Below are 19164 nucleotides of genomic sequence, written 5' to 3' on the forward strand. Positions count from 1 at the left end.
GTGTTGTTATTGTTATTTGCATATTATTCAAATGAATGACTGTATTATGGTAATATTGTTGGTACACATTACACACATTATTACAAATAACTTCATTTCTGGACATTTATAGTTTGATTTCTTTGTATGTATGGATCACTTGGGTTGTTACTGACATCTGGTGAAAATTTCATGTCATTAGCACCTCTAGTAATATATTTACTGAGAAAAATGGTGACGTGTTCAATACTTATTTTACCCACTGTATATCTCAAATCTGGACCTTCTTTAGTAAAGCAGTCACCTCAACATAATGAAAACTTATAAGATTTCTCAAATGTCAGATTGTCATGTTGATGAGTTTGGGCAGTTGGTGACAGAGGATATTATTTATATTCATTTATATTTATGTAAAAACGTAAAACTCCAAGGAAGTAAACCAGTGATGAAAAGCTTGACTTTATTATAGTCTGCTGGAAACTCCATACATACTGTACATCATCATCTTGTGGAGTTCTTGTTGATCAGTTTCTGCTTATTCTGTTTTGTTGGGTGAATTATTGCTCAACCTACTATCATGACCAAAGAAAAATTCTAACTTTTTAACCCCTTATCTTGGCACAGTGTGTTTGTGTGTCAGAGTTTGGATGTACTTTTGTTGAAACAGTCGGAGGTCATTCTGGATTTCTGCACCAATGCCTGGTGAGATATCTGCCTTGGGAAGAAAATTCAAAGGAGTTTGAGAGATATTGCATCTCAGAATGACAAAAAACGTAAAAAAATTACTGTACATTTTCTTCTGACAAACCCCACAACAGCTGCCAAGTGTGAAAAAAAGAAAAATGCTTCAGGAATAAACGTTTGTCAAGAACAAATTTGATCAAGAACCTTAACATTACAACACACTTGGACATAATATAATGACATTATTAAACAGGAATGTATGCTCATGTACAGAAATGATTCCTTTTTAAACTTTCATTTTGGATATTTCAAATGACTGATTGCAACATATTTTCTGGTTTTAAAAGCAGCTTCTTCTGGTTTGGGACAATACTTTTTGTTAATGGATATAAGGACTGTCTTTGTGTTTATTTCTGACATTCTCCCTATTCATTTAGGGATCATAAACCTATCATTAGTCATCATTTAAACCCCCTGACTCTCTTAAAAGTGGCTGATCTGCAKTCTACCCTGGAGCTACATTGACCATAACTACCCCTGGCTTTCAGGTTTTGAGAGAAATTATGACCTTAATAAAGTTGACTTTGCAATATTTGCATGCATAAGCATTTTACAGCTGATACAAAATGTCTGTCTGGCTCTGTTTTAGGGCTCCCCTGGAGCGTCTCTTGGCAGTCGACAGATGTCCTCATGACATAATGCACGGTGAAAGAAAGATGAAAATGCCTTTTAAAGTTGATGTTATATGGGCACTTGGGAAGTGCTTGTTGTTTCTTCAGTTTGAAATAAAAGACAGTAGCATTACACATCATCATTTGCTTCAGCAAATTTGGACAGTGTCAATCTTTTACAGAGAGGGTTTGGGGAAAAGGTTGTAACTTACCTGTTGCAGATGTCTGAGTTTAGAGAAAATGTCTGTACCACTCATGTCTTGAAAATAGTAAAAGAATTTTGAGAAACTGCTGTTATGTAAACCTTACTTTAATGTTGCAATACGCACATTTTTATATACATTTTTATGTTTTTTTTCATACAATAGCAATGGTAGCAGCTGTAACACTTCCTGACTGTATAGGTCGCTTATCCTGCCAACAACGCCAAAATCGGTCGTGGCATGATTTACCAAGAATGCAGAAACATGGTGGAATAAATGCACAGAAAGTCTGCATGTATGGTCGTCAAAATGATTTAATTCTGAGCAACAACACAGCAGACAGTCAATCGGGAAATCTGCTGAGTTGTGACTGGCAGCGGAAAGCAGCCAATGATATACATCATGATAACATCATGTGACAGTTTACAACCAATCACAATTCAACCACTGTAACCACCCAACCAATAACAGGGCCCTCAGCCCGGGAGCTACTTTATCAAAATAAAGAGAGGTCACGCATTTCTGGAGTCTTGAAGTCTGGGCTGATAAAGTAAAACAGCCGAAACTGGTTATAATAAGATATGGTTACTGGACAGTGTCAAGGTAGAACAGATATACATAATTAATCCATAACAGAATCAATGTATAATGCAAAACTGACATCAGTCTGAAGATTTTTAAAACAGTTTTTGCAGAAGCTACTGTGAAGTTTTGTCAATCCAATTCAAATGAAACTCTACTGTATGTCTCAAGTCATTCACAAAGTAATCTACAACAGGTGGCATGTTGTTTAATTGTAACATTTTCACAGAACCCCATTAAAAATACGAAGTTTTTATTCACCAAAGCATAGTGAAGGCCCTGTCACAGTGGACAACTTATGCCAACTTMTGAACATTTTAAAGACATCTACAATGAAATTGGAAAAATCAACAGGAATCTTCTTTTCAGCATATACATAATGTAATTTGAACATATTGATCAAATATATAACTTTTATTAGCAATTTAGACATAGGAAATGTTTCATTGGCATAAGTTGCCTAATGTGACAGGGCCTTGAGTTCCACAAGTTCTACAGTAGATGCTTGGATCATAATGTGAAGTCAACACGAGTGTTTCCTATAAATGAACGAGTCAGTTTACACTGAATCCGTCATCATTGTCTCTCCTTTATGGCACAGGATATGACAGCATTTAACTTATTTAAAAGAAGCAGTGAACTCCTGGTTCTTATTATCTTTCTGTGTCTGGATAAAAAAAAAAAGAGCCAGTGCTGTAGCTTAATTCTCATGATAAATCCTTCACCAGAATAACTTGGTGTGTTTATCCAGTAGTCTTTCTTGTTGTAACTCGGCTGATTAATGCCTCATTCTCAAAACAAGGAATGCTGCACTAGGTGATCTCCAAGAAACGTTGTTTATGGGYCCCTGTTGGATAATAACGAAAAGGGAATTCTTCTGATATTTGTTGTATGTGCAGCTTTTATGTCATTTAGGATTTGTGCTAATATCTCAGGAAGGATTTCTTTCAGTTTCGTAGTGCTTCTTTATACATACAGAATCTTTCTGGTTCTTCTTTTCTTTTTATTTAGCAAATTTTGTAGAACCTTCCTATTGAAAATAGATGTAAATTATGATCAGTGACACATTAAATGAGCTGGATATTCTCARCAGTTTCAAAATGACTGATCATCAAAATGCCAACATAAACTTGGAGACACGTAAACAAGTATGAAGTATGCGTGTTTACTTTCTTAAGAGTTCTATTAAAATATATACAGGGTAATTCAAGAGATATTTTGCTAACAGTAAAGACCAACAAAAACGCACACACAGGGCAAAAACGTTATCGCTTATAGGTGGTAATAATAATAATAAAAAAGGTTTATGTAAGTGAAATAGCTTGGTTTTTTTATATTTAAATTTGACAAATGTTCCAAACGTATTGTATTTTTTTCTCCCTCTCCATTCTTATTAAAATGTGACACATATTTTCAAAWGAATAGGCTCTTMTTTAGATTTTAATTTGGATTGTTTTAGTTATATTTCAGTTTATTTCTGAAGTCAAACCTGTGATAAGTAGAAACAAGCTGTATGAAGTGAAAAGCTGAAGGAACATGAGGCGGCAGCTCAGATCCGCAGCAGGTTTTTGTGTCTCAGTGGAAACATAAAAGGGGGCGGGGCTTGCGGGGCCCCCTGGCAGCGCTGGACCTCACAGCTTCCTGACTTCTTGCTGGAGTTGGACGCAGCTCGAGCCCCATAGTGGATTTAAGAAGCGCCCCTCAAGGGGGCTTTCAGAGCAAACAGGCGCTCCGACTGCAGAGGACGAACAAAAACCGGACTCTACTTTTTTTTTAATTAAGAACATTTTATTAAGAACTATCTTAGACCTTTGTGTCATTCTCAAATCTTTTTTCTCCCGCTGACAAAATTAAACTTATTTTAATACTTTTCACATTTCCAATTTTTTTTAATTTTTTTTTGCTGTAGATCGTTTATGAGAAGAGAAAAAGTTGAGAAGTCCTGTGAAAGGAGTTTTAAGAAGCGGATTTAAGCTTTTTTAAAGAGGAAAGAGCTACTCTTATCACATGTTCAGGTGAGTTGATGGGTTTTACGTCATAACAGGTATTATTATTATTATTATTATTATTATTATTATTATTATTATTATTATTATTATTATTAAATAATAATAAATCAAGGCTTAGGCTATTTGATCATTTTAAAGACTATTCCTGATTTTATGTTTGAAACTTTTTAACGGTTCCTGATTGACAGTTCTGCAAAAATACTAATTTTAATACTTGTTTTCTCTCACTTGTGACATTTTCATTCATTCATACATGCACGGTTGCAAAAGCCCCCCAGACMGGTCTATTTTGTCTCTCGGGGCAAAGGAAGTTAAAAAATCTGAAAAGGACAGAGATGCTTTGACGGGACAGGTGGAAGCTGTTACCTGATGGATTATTTGTGAAAACCTCTGTGGGGAAAGTTGACCTGGGTTCACCTGAGCTGATGCATCAGAAGTTTGGTGGTTTTATTCATGGATCATGCAGATGGATCTGTTTCTTTGCTTATAGTGTCACACAAGATCCAAATCTGACTAAMTTCAGAGAGGTGCTTTTGCTGTTGTTCTGTTTTTTTTTCCACTTTGAGGATTTGAATTAAAACCCTTAAATCCAAAGAAAAACACAAATCACATTTTTCTTTCAAATGTTAAAATCCACATCTCATTTTCAGTCTTGTTTTCACTGTGAAATAAGTCACCTAGCAGTGTAGCTGACGGTTTTTAGGTGAACAATAAGAAAAAAATGGCAGTGTGAATTTATAATAAGATTTATTTGCAAATAAAATCAGTCCAAAGAAACTGTAGATGCTTCTYTTCTCTCATGAGCTGCCACATTGTGGGAGTAAGATTTAGTTATGGGAAACAAACACTTTGTTAGATACCCAACATTTAGATTCCACTTTAAAAAAACTATTTAACTTTGACAACAACATATTTTGAGTTTTGTGTAATTTGCACTCATCTCACCCCACCCATTCCATCAATCAACACAACTGATTTTATATAAAAAGGTGCCTTCTTGACTAAATCTCACATTTCTGTTTTGATCTCCTGTCTTCTGTCAGTTGTTGCAGGATCCTCGATGATCCCCTGCCGTGGTTTGTTCAGCAGCTCTGAATCAAACTAATTTGGAGCACGTAATGCACATTTCAGCCGAAGTTCAGGCCAGTAGGTTTAGTTACAGGAGGAAAGTTCATCGGCGGTCTTTGGCAACTCTTTGCTCAGAGCTGTGGCACCTTCTCCAGTTCAATAAATTCCCAGAGTGGGAGCTCCCTTTCGGTATCTGAATAATTGATAGATCAAAGTTAGGGCGAACAAAGGAGGCAATTTAATCTCCTGATTATTTGATGAGCTTAGTTTCCCTGAGCTCAGCTCAATGTGGCTCATCCAAGGGGAAAGACATAGTTAAATGGTTGAGGAAGCAAAGACAGAGAAGTCTTAAAACTTACAGAGAACCATAGATGCTTTATGAAAAGACTAGTGAGTGATGATAAAAATAAAAAAGTAGGTTTACATTATAGATCACAAGAGGACAAAAGCATTCCTCTAATTGCTACAGTTCAACATCACCTCAGCCTTTGTGTGATCATACAGATGGGTTTATGTGCCCTTTTGGTTGCTAAGTTTTAAAAGAATATCTGCAGAATAAGAGAGCTTTTTCCTGTTACTAAATCAAAATTTGACCAAGAACCAAACAGGTGCTAAAGAATCCAAATGCTCCGATTCTAGCTTTTTTTTTAAACAACTGTAAAGACTTCATTCAGAAGGTGTCTGTAAGTCTGAGTCATTAAAGGTTAAAGTACCTGTGACATTAATTTTTGTAATACATATGAATGCAGTTTTGAAAAGATGCCATTGACAAAATATTGCAAAAGAAATTTCATGTTGCTGAGATAAACAGTTGTTGAGATTTTTGACCCTAAAGTAACAGGAAGTGATGTCATAGGGGAATGTCTGACTGTGAACAGAGCAGTACTAAAACAGGTAATAACAGACTGTAGAGAAGAATCTGATGTTTCTTAAGATTATGTTGAGTCACTATCAGAGAGATGAAGAAGAGTCAGAGTTCAAATAGAGTTGTTTTAATAAACAAAGACCAGAGAGCTTTCTTTGCTAAAGATTTCCCCTTTGATGTCACTTCCTGTTTCACTTTGGCTTAGTCAAGTTCATAAAAAAATATATGGGACAAAATGGGTAAAATTGTGTGTATTATTCCAACTTTCTTAAATATAAAAATGTTTTTTTGACTTTTTGTATTTGAAGAATATGCATGTCACAGGTACTTTAAGAGATATAAAAAAAAGTCTGAATAGTGTTTTTGATTTAAAAAGGATGCATTTATTTCTGTCCTAGGCCTGGTCATTAGAAGTCATTAGAAAATATTTATTTCTCTATATATTAAGAAAGAATGTTCCTTTGTTAATTTTTTTCAGGTTTCTGAGGACCATTTTTCAAAGAAGTCAGGCTAGGTTTAATTTCTTTCTATGATCAATTAGGTTCACATGTTTTGCAATAATACCAGTTCTGCTTCTTTAACCTTTGTTTCCTAAATTCCAGTGTTTAAATAAAAACAGCTTCAGAGTCATCCTTCATTAAATGAGTTGTAATCAATAGAGTCAATATTTTTGGTTTCAAATAGAAAAAAAATATGCTTTTTAAATAAATTGTAGAATTATATACATTTAATTTAGTATCAAACAGGTCATTCAGTGGATTCAGTGAATGAGCCCGAATCAGAATTTTCCCCTTTAATTTATTCTTTGAATGCAGAGCTGTCTTCTGGAATGTTTAGACACACCAAATGGTATTGTCCTTAGTGTGATTCAGAGCCACAAGCAACTCAACGGCCAAATATGGTTCTATTTTTCTTTATTGAGCTGCGAGGGAGGACCTCCCATCGCTCAGATACGAACATGTTCTGTGTCCTCTTCACACGGGAGCTGTAAATACAGGCGCTGCTTGACACTATCTGAAAAAGATCTCAGCTCCAAATATAATAAAAGCCTTCAGTCTGGGCTGGTTCTTGCTTTTTTCCCAGAGATGTCTGTGCTGCTCCAGAGGCTAAAAAGGCTCAATTAGTGACCCCGAGCCAAACACAGCTTGAAATGTCTCGAACTTAAAAATTGTTTGTGGTATTTGGTTTCCTTTTTGTGTGATTGATCATTTCACTTAACCAGTTGCAACCCAAATTACTTTTGAATCATGCATACTTAAACCCTTGTGCATCAAACCACAATGATTACAGTTCGAGACAATTTCCACATCTTTGTTACAACTGGTTGCAATATTGATACAAATCCTTCTAGCTATTGGAAAATACTTTTAAAGCAATTCACTAAAAAGCATTTAGCTAATTATTTGCCTTCTTTGCAACATTTTAAACATAAAATATGATTTCATTCTTGTGTCTGAGTAACAAATAACCAACTTTATTCCCGATTCCGTGGCTTTGCATAACAGCTATAAAAGTTTTAATGTACCTTTTTAGTTTTATGAGGGGTGAAGCTGGGGGCTGTTTCTTGGCCAGCCACGACCATTTCTACAGTATGTTTTGCAACAATTAACATCTTAAGCAACTTTAGACCTCATGGGGTTACACCTGGCGAATRTATAGGCAATAAATCGAACTAAAAACCCCAACTTGTCATTTTAACAAGACTATTTTAAAGTGATTGAATGAGAAACATTGTGCTAATGAGTGAGYGTTGCTGTCAGTCAGGCTAGGTTACCTTTATGTAGAGCCAATTTGTGTTTCCAATTTTTATTTTAAACTAAAAGGCTTAAAATTTATAGAACTCTTGGGGAAAATGTGACTAAGCCTATTTCCTAAATGTCAAAACTTGTCATTATTGTTTTCCTCAGAGTTAATCTGTTGTGTTTTTGATACGTTCCACATAAAAGCCATGCTAAGCTTTGTTTTTTTTTTCTTTTTCTGCTCTGTTTCTTTTTTCTTCCAGTAGACCCTGGTTCTGTCAAGTCACACATAGTCAGAATCCCACAGCCGTCCTTGCACACCATTATTTAGGTCCTTCATCCTTGCGTGCTTACGAGTTTATGCTCTCAATTACACCAAACCTGCCTAAGCCAGATGGTTTCTTGCCTGCAGCGCTTCATAAACTTCATGGGTTGACCTACAGGCACTCCAGCACGCCTCTTCTTCATCGCTGGCACTACCCACTGACCCCCWTCGAATTCCACCCCCTCCGTCTGTTTACGCCACCTCCAGCGCAATGGCTTGTTGCGCCTGGGACTTTTCTGGATGTGCAATCGCAGCGTCGCACTTCATAACTCAGACTCGTGGATTTACCAGCCAGTAGAGTGAACGGTTTCAGAGAGACTGGGGGGTGGGTGGATGGTGGGGGGCGAGGAACAGACAAGCTGAAGGGAAGCAACGCAGCAGAGGGTTCATTAGTTCCAGCAGCAGAGGAATCCACCTGTCCCACGAAGGAAGGGGGATCACCCCCTRCCTGATCCGTCTGGTTGCAGGGGGGTACCTTGCGCAGCCTGGAAGGCAGCAGAGACTATGCAGCTGGGATTGGTGGCGCTGGCGATGATCTTTCTCAGCTCCATGGGTCACAGCGACGTTCTCAAGCTCTCCAAGGCGAGAAGGCAGAGACGGGGTGAGTTCTCACTTCATCACTCCATCTTGTTTGTTTCTTCTTCTTCTTTTTTTTCATCGGATCAATCCTGCTTTTCATTTTTTAAGTCTGACTCACTGTGGTGGACGTCTTATAAACATTTAAYAAGCAAAGTAAAGATAACATTTTGTTTATTTTCCCATCATTTCTATTTGTTTTTCATTGCGGGTTATGTTGGGTTCAGAGTTTCCTCGGAATGGCTCATCTTTCTTGCTCTTCTAGGATTATGCCTCCCTCAGTTTATGTTCAATGTTTTATGGGTATTAGASTTGTTTAGAGTGGACTTTTTTTGATGGATTCTCTCTCAAAGACATTGCTCATTCTGTGTCGGCTGTGTGGGCACATAATAGAGTGAGTACCTGACAGTTCTAAGCTCTCACTTGAATCCCGCTGCCAATATTGGTGCTAGCATTTTTCTGACCTCATGCGAGTACAAAGACGGCGTTCAGATCGACTTGCAGTATATACCTCTGGCCTCAAAGTGGTGTTTCTGTCAGCTTTGAAATAATTCTTCCTTTACACACGAGGAGCTTTCAGCCAATGCCAAGCTCGCCCTAACTTCTCTGAGCCAAAATACATATAATACCACAACTGGCCACAGTAACAGATGTGCGGCTAATATAATCACGCATACTACGAGGGGAAAGCCATAAAATAACTGAATATCTATATGATCACACAAAGATGCTGTCAGAGCWGATCTTGTAGCGCTGAGATGAAAACAGAAGATATGGCGTAACTATTTCCCATCAGAGTGTCTCAAACATTTGAAGTTTTCTCCCTCTAGATATAAAAGATGTTAGTGATTTACACATCTGATTTACAGCTTTTTACGTCTTTGCTGTGATCAAATTCAGTTTTTGTCAACTGGGCCTCCTGGTAGACAAACAGCTGAGAACAGATCTTCGCCTGCTGGCCTCCTGAGTTGTTCCTCAGAGGGAATTCAGTCGCATGCGAAGATCGAGCTGAAGCAATTTGAGAGGAGAGAAGAAACATTACCCCTAAGCTTCAAAAAGTCTTCAAAATCAGTTTAAATCATCTTTTTTTCCAGTGTTTATGGATATCCGTTTCTCCGCCGGGTCACTGTTACCTCAATTATGATTTGCAACCAATAAAACTTGGCTGTAATTACTGCTGCTTACCATTATTCAGACATGGAGTAATCAGTTCTTGGAAGGCCTCGTCGACACTTGCTGCCTTCTGACTTATCTCTGGGAGGCAGACAGATTGGTGTGTGTGAGAGTAGCGCTGATAGAGCAAAAAACTGTAAATCAACTCAGATGACTTTTGCGTTTGCTCATGAGGATTCCTAGTAAACGGATGTGTAATTTACTGCACATTTCCTAGAAAAGATTCAGGCTACTTTTTGTGTGTGCCTCGTTTTTTTAATTTAATTTAATTTTTTGTTTTTCTTTTTCTTTGAAAGTTGAGGAGATTTGATCCATCTCTATATCTGGGATGAATAAACAGAAGTGTAAACGGCTCCGTAGTGCATGTTTGATTGGCGGAAATGGCCGCTCTGTATTCTGATACTAAACTGAAACACTTGTTCTGCTTTCATTGTATTTCTGTCCATGCTATTTGGTTGCGCCACAACCGTTTCTGACTCACCCAAGTGTTAGCCGGCTGATTCTGAACGACTCTCGCTTGACTGTCAGCCATAATCCCCCCCCCCCCCCCAATTTCTTCACACGAAAATCTGTTAAGTATCTTCAGCAAGCAGTTTTGAAATAAACACTGCGAAACTGTTCAAACAAAGATGTTTGGCCGGCTCCATTCACATTAAGCTGAGAGCTTTCACGCCTGTTTGTTGAACCGTTAATGCGCCGGCATTGTTGAGACTTTTAGCAAAGACAGAAACAAAATATTAAAGTTCCCTGATGTTAGAAGCAGCACTCTGATGAATTTCTATTTTTACTCCCTTTAAAAAGCTCTTATGCAGGCTGGAAAAGGTAGAATTTTTATGCCTTGCTACTCCTTGTTCTGTTCCCTCATTGCAACTCTTCTTTTCTTTGTGTTTTCAACAGTTAGTACAGAGGGACCGCCGTCTTGCCCCAAAGGCTGTGACCGATGTTCTGAGTACAATGGCTGCATTAAATGTAAGCCAAAGCTCTTTATCTTTCTGGAGCGCAATGACATTCGTCAGATAGGAGTGTGCCTCGCCTCCTGCCCCATGGGATACTTTGGCATGAGGAACCCAGAGGGCAATAACCGATGCACACGTGAGTTTTACCCTGTAGTCTCCTTAAATTGCTGATGTCCATTCTTTTCGGACATTTTGAAGACTTTATAGTTGCAGCACAGTGAGATACTAACTTAAGTAATGAGAATTTAGAGCCGAAAGAACCAGTTCTTCTTGGTAAGTTGAGCCAAATGATCCAAATCTCAAAGAATAATTGCATTTTCATCACTGCAACTCAGAAGCCAAGCTTTAAATAGGCAACCTGACAAACATGATTGCAGGCAACAATTTGACAATTGACTGGCAAGTGGTTACTGAGAGAAMGGCTGTGCTGATTAGAGATAAAAGACAGGTGTGCAAGATGCTGAAAGAAAACCAGAGGCGTATAAAACACCTGAAAAAATTAACTACGTTAAAGTAAAAATACCTTAACTCTTTGGTAAAAATGAGTTTCACAGTAAGAAAAGTACTTAATTRAATGACATAAAACTGCTCACCAGAATCAGGAAAGTAAAATGAAGTGTTAATTTTAATTAACCAAGTTATGTCAGCTGGTTCCAATAAGCAGAGTTAAGAAGATGTAAAGTAATTAACATAACATTAAAATAACTCGTTTTCTTAAAAAGAAAAAAAAAGTGAAAATTTCTTCATTTGCTCAACTTGGTTTAGTGGAACTAGTTGACATGACTTCGTTAAGTAAATTCAACACTTCATTTTTTTAAAGTACAACAACAAATTTTAAGTTTTGAATTKAACAAAATGAAAGTAAAAGTTTTGATTTACAAAAATACTTGATACTTGGCCCTGTTTGGACCTGTCCAGGGGGTACCCCTCCCTCTTGAACAGTGACTGCTGGATATGGGCACCAGCGACCCCTGTAACCCTGAAAGGAAGAAGTGGGTATAGATAATGGATGGACTTGGTAAAAAAAAATCAGAATCTCAAAAAACTGACTKAAGTGCTGTAACAAAGTAAATGTACTTTGTTTCTACATCTGTGAAGAAAACTGACATCAGCTTTCAATGATACTGCAAAACCTAAGAACACGTCTTGATAACCAAAAAGACTCAAATATCAAACAAGAATTACTCCAAACACCAAAAACTCAAATGAAGACCCCAGTATCGTGACAAGCATTCATGATAAATGCTGAATGATTATGAAAGGTTTTTGCATTTTTGCTACATGAATATTGTTTACGCATCCAGTTGAAAACATTCACATAAAAGTCCAAACCAGCAATAACAGCAGGAATGTCGGCACTGAAATGATCTTCTTGCTGGTTGCAGGCAGGTTTGGCTCATTTAGGAAGAGGGCAAACTAGTGACCGCACTCACAGTCCTTAATAAAATACTTTGAAATTTCATTGTGGCCGTGGTTCTGTGCTTTTAGGTGAGGAGAGCCAGCAACTTGGTCTGCTCTGTTTTTCCTTATGAGTGGGCAGAAATAAAGATTGGGCTGAAATTCCAGCAAAAGCATTTTTAATGCCTTGTTTGTTTTTTAAAGGGAAGTCCGTGTTTTTTTCATTTGGCTCTCATCTGCAGGGTTCATGTGAGGCTACGGGGTTTGTTGTGTTCTCACTTTTAAACAGAGCTTTTGATAAATGTTCTTGTATCAACCACTGTCTTCATAAGGTTCACAAAAAGGAAACTTCTGAATATGCAAAAAAATCTGAAATTACATATTTAATTCTGTCACTGTATGGTTTTAATACACAAATAAGAGCCACTGCTTTTAGAAGTAAATGGATTGTTTTTGTTTCTATAGATGATATCCAGTCTTTTACATCAAAGACCATATTCTTAATTATATCTAACTGTTAAATGTCTGTTGCTGACAAACACACAAGCTTTTCTAAAACTTGGCAAAAAACAAGGCTTTTGCAACAAATTAATTTGCATTTGTTGTTCTTTGTTTATTCCCTGTCCAATTTTGTAGCAAAAAGGGCTGAAGCCCTCCTTTAAATTCTTTTCAGACGCCCTCAGTGGCTAATCTGGGTTATTAACCAATCCTTTGATGTTGTACATATCATTTTTCAATGTCTTGTTAGAAACATTTGTTTTACATTTTAGGGCCACAAACATCCATAATGTCGGATTTAGCTGTCAGAGGTTTAAAAATTCTTTATTGGGAGCAGGAGGCAAAAATATCAAGATCCCACTGAGGCATTAAGTGCTTTGTTATTTCTGATTGGTGTAAGACCAACCGCAGGGTGAATATTAGAAATTTAGCAAACATGACTTTTATTAATACACGATCTGAACACAAATTAATAAAGAATCAACACATATGTGCAGATTTCCTCCTTTGTTTTGATTTGTGATTTGTTGGAGTTTTTTTAAGTTCCATTTGTTGGTGTTTGTGATTATCCCACATTTGAAACATTTCTGTTTTCAATCTGAGATGTTTTTGAGCTTAAATCCGAAAATCTAGTGTTGACAGAACGAACACAGCAGTTTGCAGCCCAAAAAAACAAGACTTTAATTTGAACTTACTAACCCTGTTCTTTTCCTCTCTGTGTTTTTCAGAGTGTAAAATAGACAATTGTGAAGCATGTTTCAATCGCAATTTTTGCACAAAATGTAAGGAGGGCTTGTATTCACACAGTGGGCGGTGTTACGTCAGCTGCCCTCCAGGCCAGCGAACGGCCAATGAGACTATGGAGTGCGTCGGTGAGTGATTTTGTCCTTCAGCTTTATACCAACTTCAAGCATTGCTGGAATTATTCAATCGCCTCAGACATCAGAGAGATCATTCTGATCTTTTAAAACTGGGTTTCTGTGGAAAGGTTGGTAAAACTAACATCTTACCCACTGTAGACATGAAGGGATTTATTAGTCATTTAGATACTGATTTGAAGGCACCACATCATTTTCTTAGTTTTCCTTTTTAAGGCTTGACTTTTATAATCTATTGTTATGTCGATTAAAATAGTTTAGTTACATGCCCGAAACACCTTGACAACACAAAATAAAACCGTTRATAAGCATTGCTGTTCAGAGTGTCTGCGATTCAGCYGTAGGCCTGTAGGGGGCGTACCAGGCACTGAAGATCCCTGTATTTATAGACCGGAACTTCCGGTTTCGGACAGCGCTGCTCTGCTTGCTTCAGCCGTAAGCAATAAAGCTCGCTCAGAACCAGATCTGGGGTTGTATGGTCCATTCTCTTCACAATTTTAATCAGATTCAACATTTATGTGATCTTGTCACAATTTCAATTAATGAACACTAAATTTTCTTACAGACAGATGTTGGAATGATCGCAGTTTGGAGAAACAAAGATGAACAAACTAAACGTTAGTCTGAGTTGGGCCTTGACCACAATGAATTGTTCGTCTAAAACAATTCCGATCTCAGATGTTTGTTCAAGTGGGTCATATAATACTTAAAAACCTTTTAAAATGATGTCAGCTCCATAGGAGATCACAGAAGTTGAAGCCAGGATGGGGACAGCMTTTTCACTCTAAGTTTCACGTCCCTATCACATAAAAGAACAGGACTTTTCCCATTTTAAAAACAAAATAAAGGCGTTGAATCTTATATATTCTTGTGGTTCATGACATTTATTTGTTATTTCATATTTGAAAGAAAATATCCAGTAACTCCGTGACTGGGTGTGGGGGAGAAGACAGGACTTAAAGCCTTGTATGCTTAGCGCACAGACTCTGGTTCCAAAAATAAAACATTRCAGCTCCCATAAACCGGGTCCCACTGGCTGCAAGTCTCATAAACCAGAGATGGCAGGGACACTTGTTTTAGTGACATACAGTATTAGGTCAATGACTCCAGTCCAGGGCTGCAGCAGAAGAGCTACAACTAGCTGCTGCTGGGGGAAATAACCATAGAACTTTTTGTAAAAAAAAAAACCCTGTGATGCATGGTTGGAGTGGTAAGATATCACCAGTCACTAGATGTGCCCAGAATAGCATTAGCTCGCCAGTTCAATCGGAAATAAACTCTATTTCCCAGATTTGAAGTCAGTCAAACAGCTATCTACAGCAGGTAAGAYAGTTRTTTRTTACCTTTCCACAGAAACTCACTTTAAAAGATCTGAACTGTTGCTTTATCARTTTGAATCCTCTATGGAGACTCTGMTTTTGGTATGTTAGGTTTTTGTTTTAACTCAGTTCATTCACATTTGTCATGATCACMGTTTGCCTAATAACAATACATTTTCAGTTCCTTAGCAACTGCACAAAGCTGTTGTTATCCTGCTATAAATCTATCAACAAATCACAAATTGTTTTCAGCTGTGTAAACTGCCTCAACTTATTATCCTGAGATAGACCTACTGAGGTGTGAAAAACAGACAGAAAATATGAAGCAAATGTGAGGTGTTCAAGTCACAGAACTACTCACTCAGCAGCTTTTGCATGTTTTTATTTTTGTATTTTTGTATTTTTTTTTTTTTTTGTCCCAGGTCAGCGTGCTTCAGAGTGTGAACTGGGAGAATGGAGCCAGTGGAGTTCCTGCATGAAGAAGAACAAAACGTGCGAATTTAAGCGAGGCTCCCAGTCCCGAGTTCGTTTACCCCTTCCTCAGACCCACGGCACGGACAGCTTCACTTCCTTTGTGCCCTCACAGACCTGCGTGCCAGAGACTGAGAGGAGGAAGTGTGTGGTGACCAAGAAGCCTTGTGTGAAAGGTAACTACCATCCAGAAAGTAGTTTTACAAAATGTAAACAACCTTTAAGGAAGACATATAATGTAGTTTAAAGAGCCAATACCGTATTATGTGTTTCTCAAGCATATATTTAAATACTATACCATAATAGAGTATCTATGTCACCTTTAGCTGATACTAAAATGCTGTTTTTATGTTTAAATAGAAAATAAACTTATCTTCTCATCACTTCCTCTTCTAAACACCTTGAAATTGGCCTCTGTCTCTTTAAGAACCACCTTCCGCTTCTGTTTTGCCCATTTCGGTGCCGGGGGTGGGGTGGGGGGGCTGCCATGATGCAGTTTACTTGGCATCTGAAAATACACTTCCTCAAATGTATTTTTTTAATCTGAAAAGAGCTTCATTGAGTGAGAACTAATGTTGAGAGCTCAGCAGACAGTTAGGTTTCACTTTCACTTTCACCCGAGAGCCTGCAGGAGTCATGGGCAAGGTGTGTGTGTGTGTGTGTGGGGGGGGGGTGCGCTCCACCATGAGGAAGTTCAGCTTAAAGACACGTCCCAGGGGCGTTTCTGGTCCCCACCTGTCGTTTTGCTCCTCAGCATGGCTTCCTAAAAACGCTGCAGGATTTCTCAAACATGCATGAATGAGTCAAAGCAAGGCTTTGGGCATGTTTTTTATGAGAGTATAACATTATAACATGATATAAAACTCAAAAAAAAAAGTTGATTTTACATGATATTGCCCCTTTAAAGCTTTGGTTGCAGATGATCCAACAGCTGTGTGTGTTTTCTGGATTATCTCAAACATCTATAGATAATGACTGATGGACTCGTTATTTAAAATCCCTCTGTCTGTCTGTGACCTGCTGCGTGTTGATTGGGGTTGATTTGGCAGAGGAAACAAAAAGATACAGAGCCTCTTGAAATTACCACATGTAAACAATAAACCTTATCCGCCAGCCAAAAAGCAGATGGGGGGCAGACGTTACGTGTTGCAAAGCTGGCCCAGGATCAGAGCTATACAGCGAGCCATTCATTCCGCGGACCGCTGAAGTGCGAGGTTTACGCGGCTGTGCACAGCAGCTTACGCTCCAGCAGTCAATCTCGCCACTCATCTGCTATTATCTACCTTAACAATAAGTTCTTAGTGGCTTTTGACCGTATTTGCTGCCGAAGCCATTGGCAGACAAATTTAGCAAAACAGTCCAGTCTGAGCTGAATCTGAAATGCATCAAAAACAGCAACATTCCTGGATGTTTGCTTAGACATTTTTGATATGTAGTGGTCATGCAAAGAAATAAATCTTTATCACCATTGATGTGTTAATGATAAACCAAGTAAAGAGAGTAGGTTTCTTCAATTGCATAAGAATTGCTGCTAATTAGAAGACAATAGCAAATAACTGTGTCTTTAAATACCTCCATATGTCAGTCGTCTTTGTACAATGCACCAATTTTGACAAAAGCTTGAGCTGTAAACGCATTTACAAGGGTTAGGAGAACTTTAGGCATAAAGCATTTAAAAGGCTTTATTGGACGGTGGCACGCTTAGGGGATTTTGGCCACAGCAGCAGCCGCAGCGTTGGCTAACAGCAGTTGCACAGTGTTGGCAACGGTGCCGATGTTTCAACACGTAACAGATGACTTTCTCTGATATACTGTATGTGAGTAAACATGCTGGAGGTTTGCAGATTATGTTACCATTCTCTAAACTTGGAAAGTTCCTTTAGGGCTCTGGATCTAAACAAGCGAACATGATATGATGTTGTCTTGTGCGCATCTGCGGTCGCGTCGGAATGGGAAGGAAGGTTGCAAACGTTGAGCGAGGAGCGGGGACTGGGTAGACTTTAACAGCAGAGCATGAGAAATGAGAGGCAAATTTACTGCTYCATCCTGGAAAAAGAAAAATAAAGAAAAGTCATGGGTTCAAAAGTATAATTAACAGTGAAATATTATAAACTGCCTTTTCTAAACGGTGCAAATGGAGCTCATATCTAGAAAAAATTAAGGATGATATGTGAGGTTTCGCTCGACAAGTGATGAGTCATACAAAGTTTGTGGATAACGTAATGGTCCACTGTTAATATTAAGGAGCTCTTTCTTCTGTTTTGGGCTAAACATACGCACAGGAATGACTTTTCGTTTGTGAGGTAATTGGTAGGTGATGGCACGATGATTTGAGCGCACAAGTTGATGCGGGTAAAAGAGCCCAGCTGTGGATTCATCTGTGGGAGCTGGCTGGCAGGCAGGCTGTATAAAACACAGGGGGCAGATCCTGTATAACATTTGTGATTTAGTGGTCTGCAGATCTCACGCTTTGTGTTGATTTGGCTGCAGTTCTTTTTCTCCCCCTTTTTTTCTTCTCTTTTTCTTTCTGAAGCACTACAAAAAAAAATAAAAGAAAAAAAAGAAAAAAGTCTCATGCGAAGGAGTTTTCTGGATGTGTCACTGCATTTGTCAAGCAAAACTGTTTAGCTTGGATGGAGAGGAGGTGCAATCAGCGCTGTCATGAACTGATGGGGTCCCCCTCTTTTGGCTCCATTAGAGATTTGTTAGAGGAGTAATTAAGTCCTTACACAGTGAGCACGTTTGCTCACATTCTGAAATGTTTTTTAAACAGGCTTCAGACTTGTTCAAAGTTGTTTTTCATTCTTACTATTCATGCTCAGTAATAAGCATATATTTAAATAGCTACCATTCATGCTCAGTATGCCATCGAAAGGCATTTTTGAGGACAAAACCTTTTGTAAACTTGAAGATGTTTGATAAATTTGTATTTATCTTATGCAATACTTTATAAATATAGCACCACATGACAATTACTACTATTTTTATTGAACTCTAGGTAATATTACATGCCCACCTTTGCACCTCTTTTTTTTCAGTTTTGGCCTCTAGTGACCTACAGTGACAGTAGACAGAACAGCATCACAATTGTGAAATTAAAAACAAGTGAATCAAATAAACGTAGCATTCTTTAAAGCAATGCTTAACACCTGCTGTCTTGCATACCAAATCTTAAAAAAAAAAAAAGATATGGCACAATATATCAGTGCTCAAAGTTTGTGTTGTGGATGACTCTCAGCCAGGGCCGACCCTAGCCAATTTGGCGCCCTAGGCAAGACTTCAGGTGGTGCCCCCCTTGAGCAATTTTCTAAATCTCACTGCCAATTTACATACATTCACATGCCAAATGAAAGAGTTTTGTCTTTGATATTATTTTTCATCTGTTAAAATAGTAACAATTAAAAACAATTGAAATTGAAACAGAACACCAGAAGTCTATTCTTGCCAACATTTTGCTGACAGCAATGAGGAAAACCTGTTGGTGTTAACGAGCAGCTGTGTATAGAAGGAGGGGTCCAGGGGTATACGCCCCTAAAATTCTTTTTCAAATGATCAACTCAAAACTTTGCATTTTCCAGCCATTTGAAGAGCATTTTACTAAGTTCTTGGGATTAATAAAACAACATAAAATATATATTTCTAATGAAAACAAGACTTTAACCCGAACTTTATCTGAGATCTTCAATTAAAATTTTATTATCTTTATTTTGCTTTCTATTTACACTCTGAGCACCAGTAGTTAGTCTTGACTGCATCATGTGATACTTTTG

General features: G+C 37.9%; 1 protein-coding gene across 2 annotated transcripts in view; it reads left to right on the forward strand.

Moving 5' to 3' along the window:
• The first annotated feature begins 3806 nt into the window (after nt 1–3806).
• The window catches only part of rspo1 (R-spondin 1), a 21228-nt gene continuing 5870 nt past the window's right edge, over nt 3807–19164 (forward strand). The window contains exons 1-5 of one of the 2 annotated variants that reach the window (XM_014018604.1): nt 3807–4134; nt 8064–8726; nt 10772–10966; nt 13455–13598; nt 15346–15570. In XM_014018604.1, coding sequence (XP_013874058.1) covers nt 8630–8726; nt 10772–10966; nt 13455–13598; nt 15346–15570 — 661 coding nt within the window. In that variant the 5' untranslated portion in view covers nt 3807–4134; nt 8064–8629. The remainder of the gene's footprint in view (nt 4135–8063; nt 8727–10771; nt 10967–13454; nt 13599–15345; nt 15571–19164) is intronic. The other variant, XM_014018603.1, reaches the window with a different exon arrangement.

This window comes from Austrofundulus limnaeus, unplaced genomic scaffold (assembly GCF_001266775.1).
Source record: "Austrofundulus limnaeus strain Quisiro unplaced genomic scaffold, Austrofundulus_limnaeus-1.0 Scaffold196, whole genome shotgun sequence".
In the NCBI taxonomy this organism is placed as follows: Eukaryota; Metazoa; Chordata; class Actinopteri; order Cyprinodontiformes; family Rivulidae; genus Austrofundulus; species Austrofundulus limnaeus.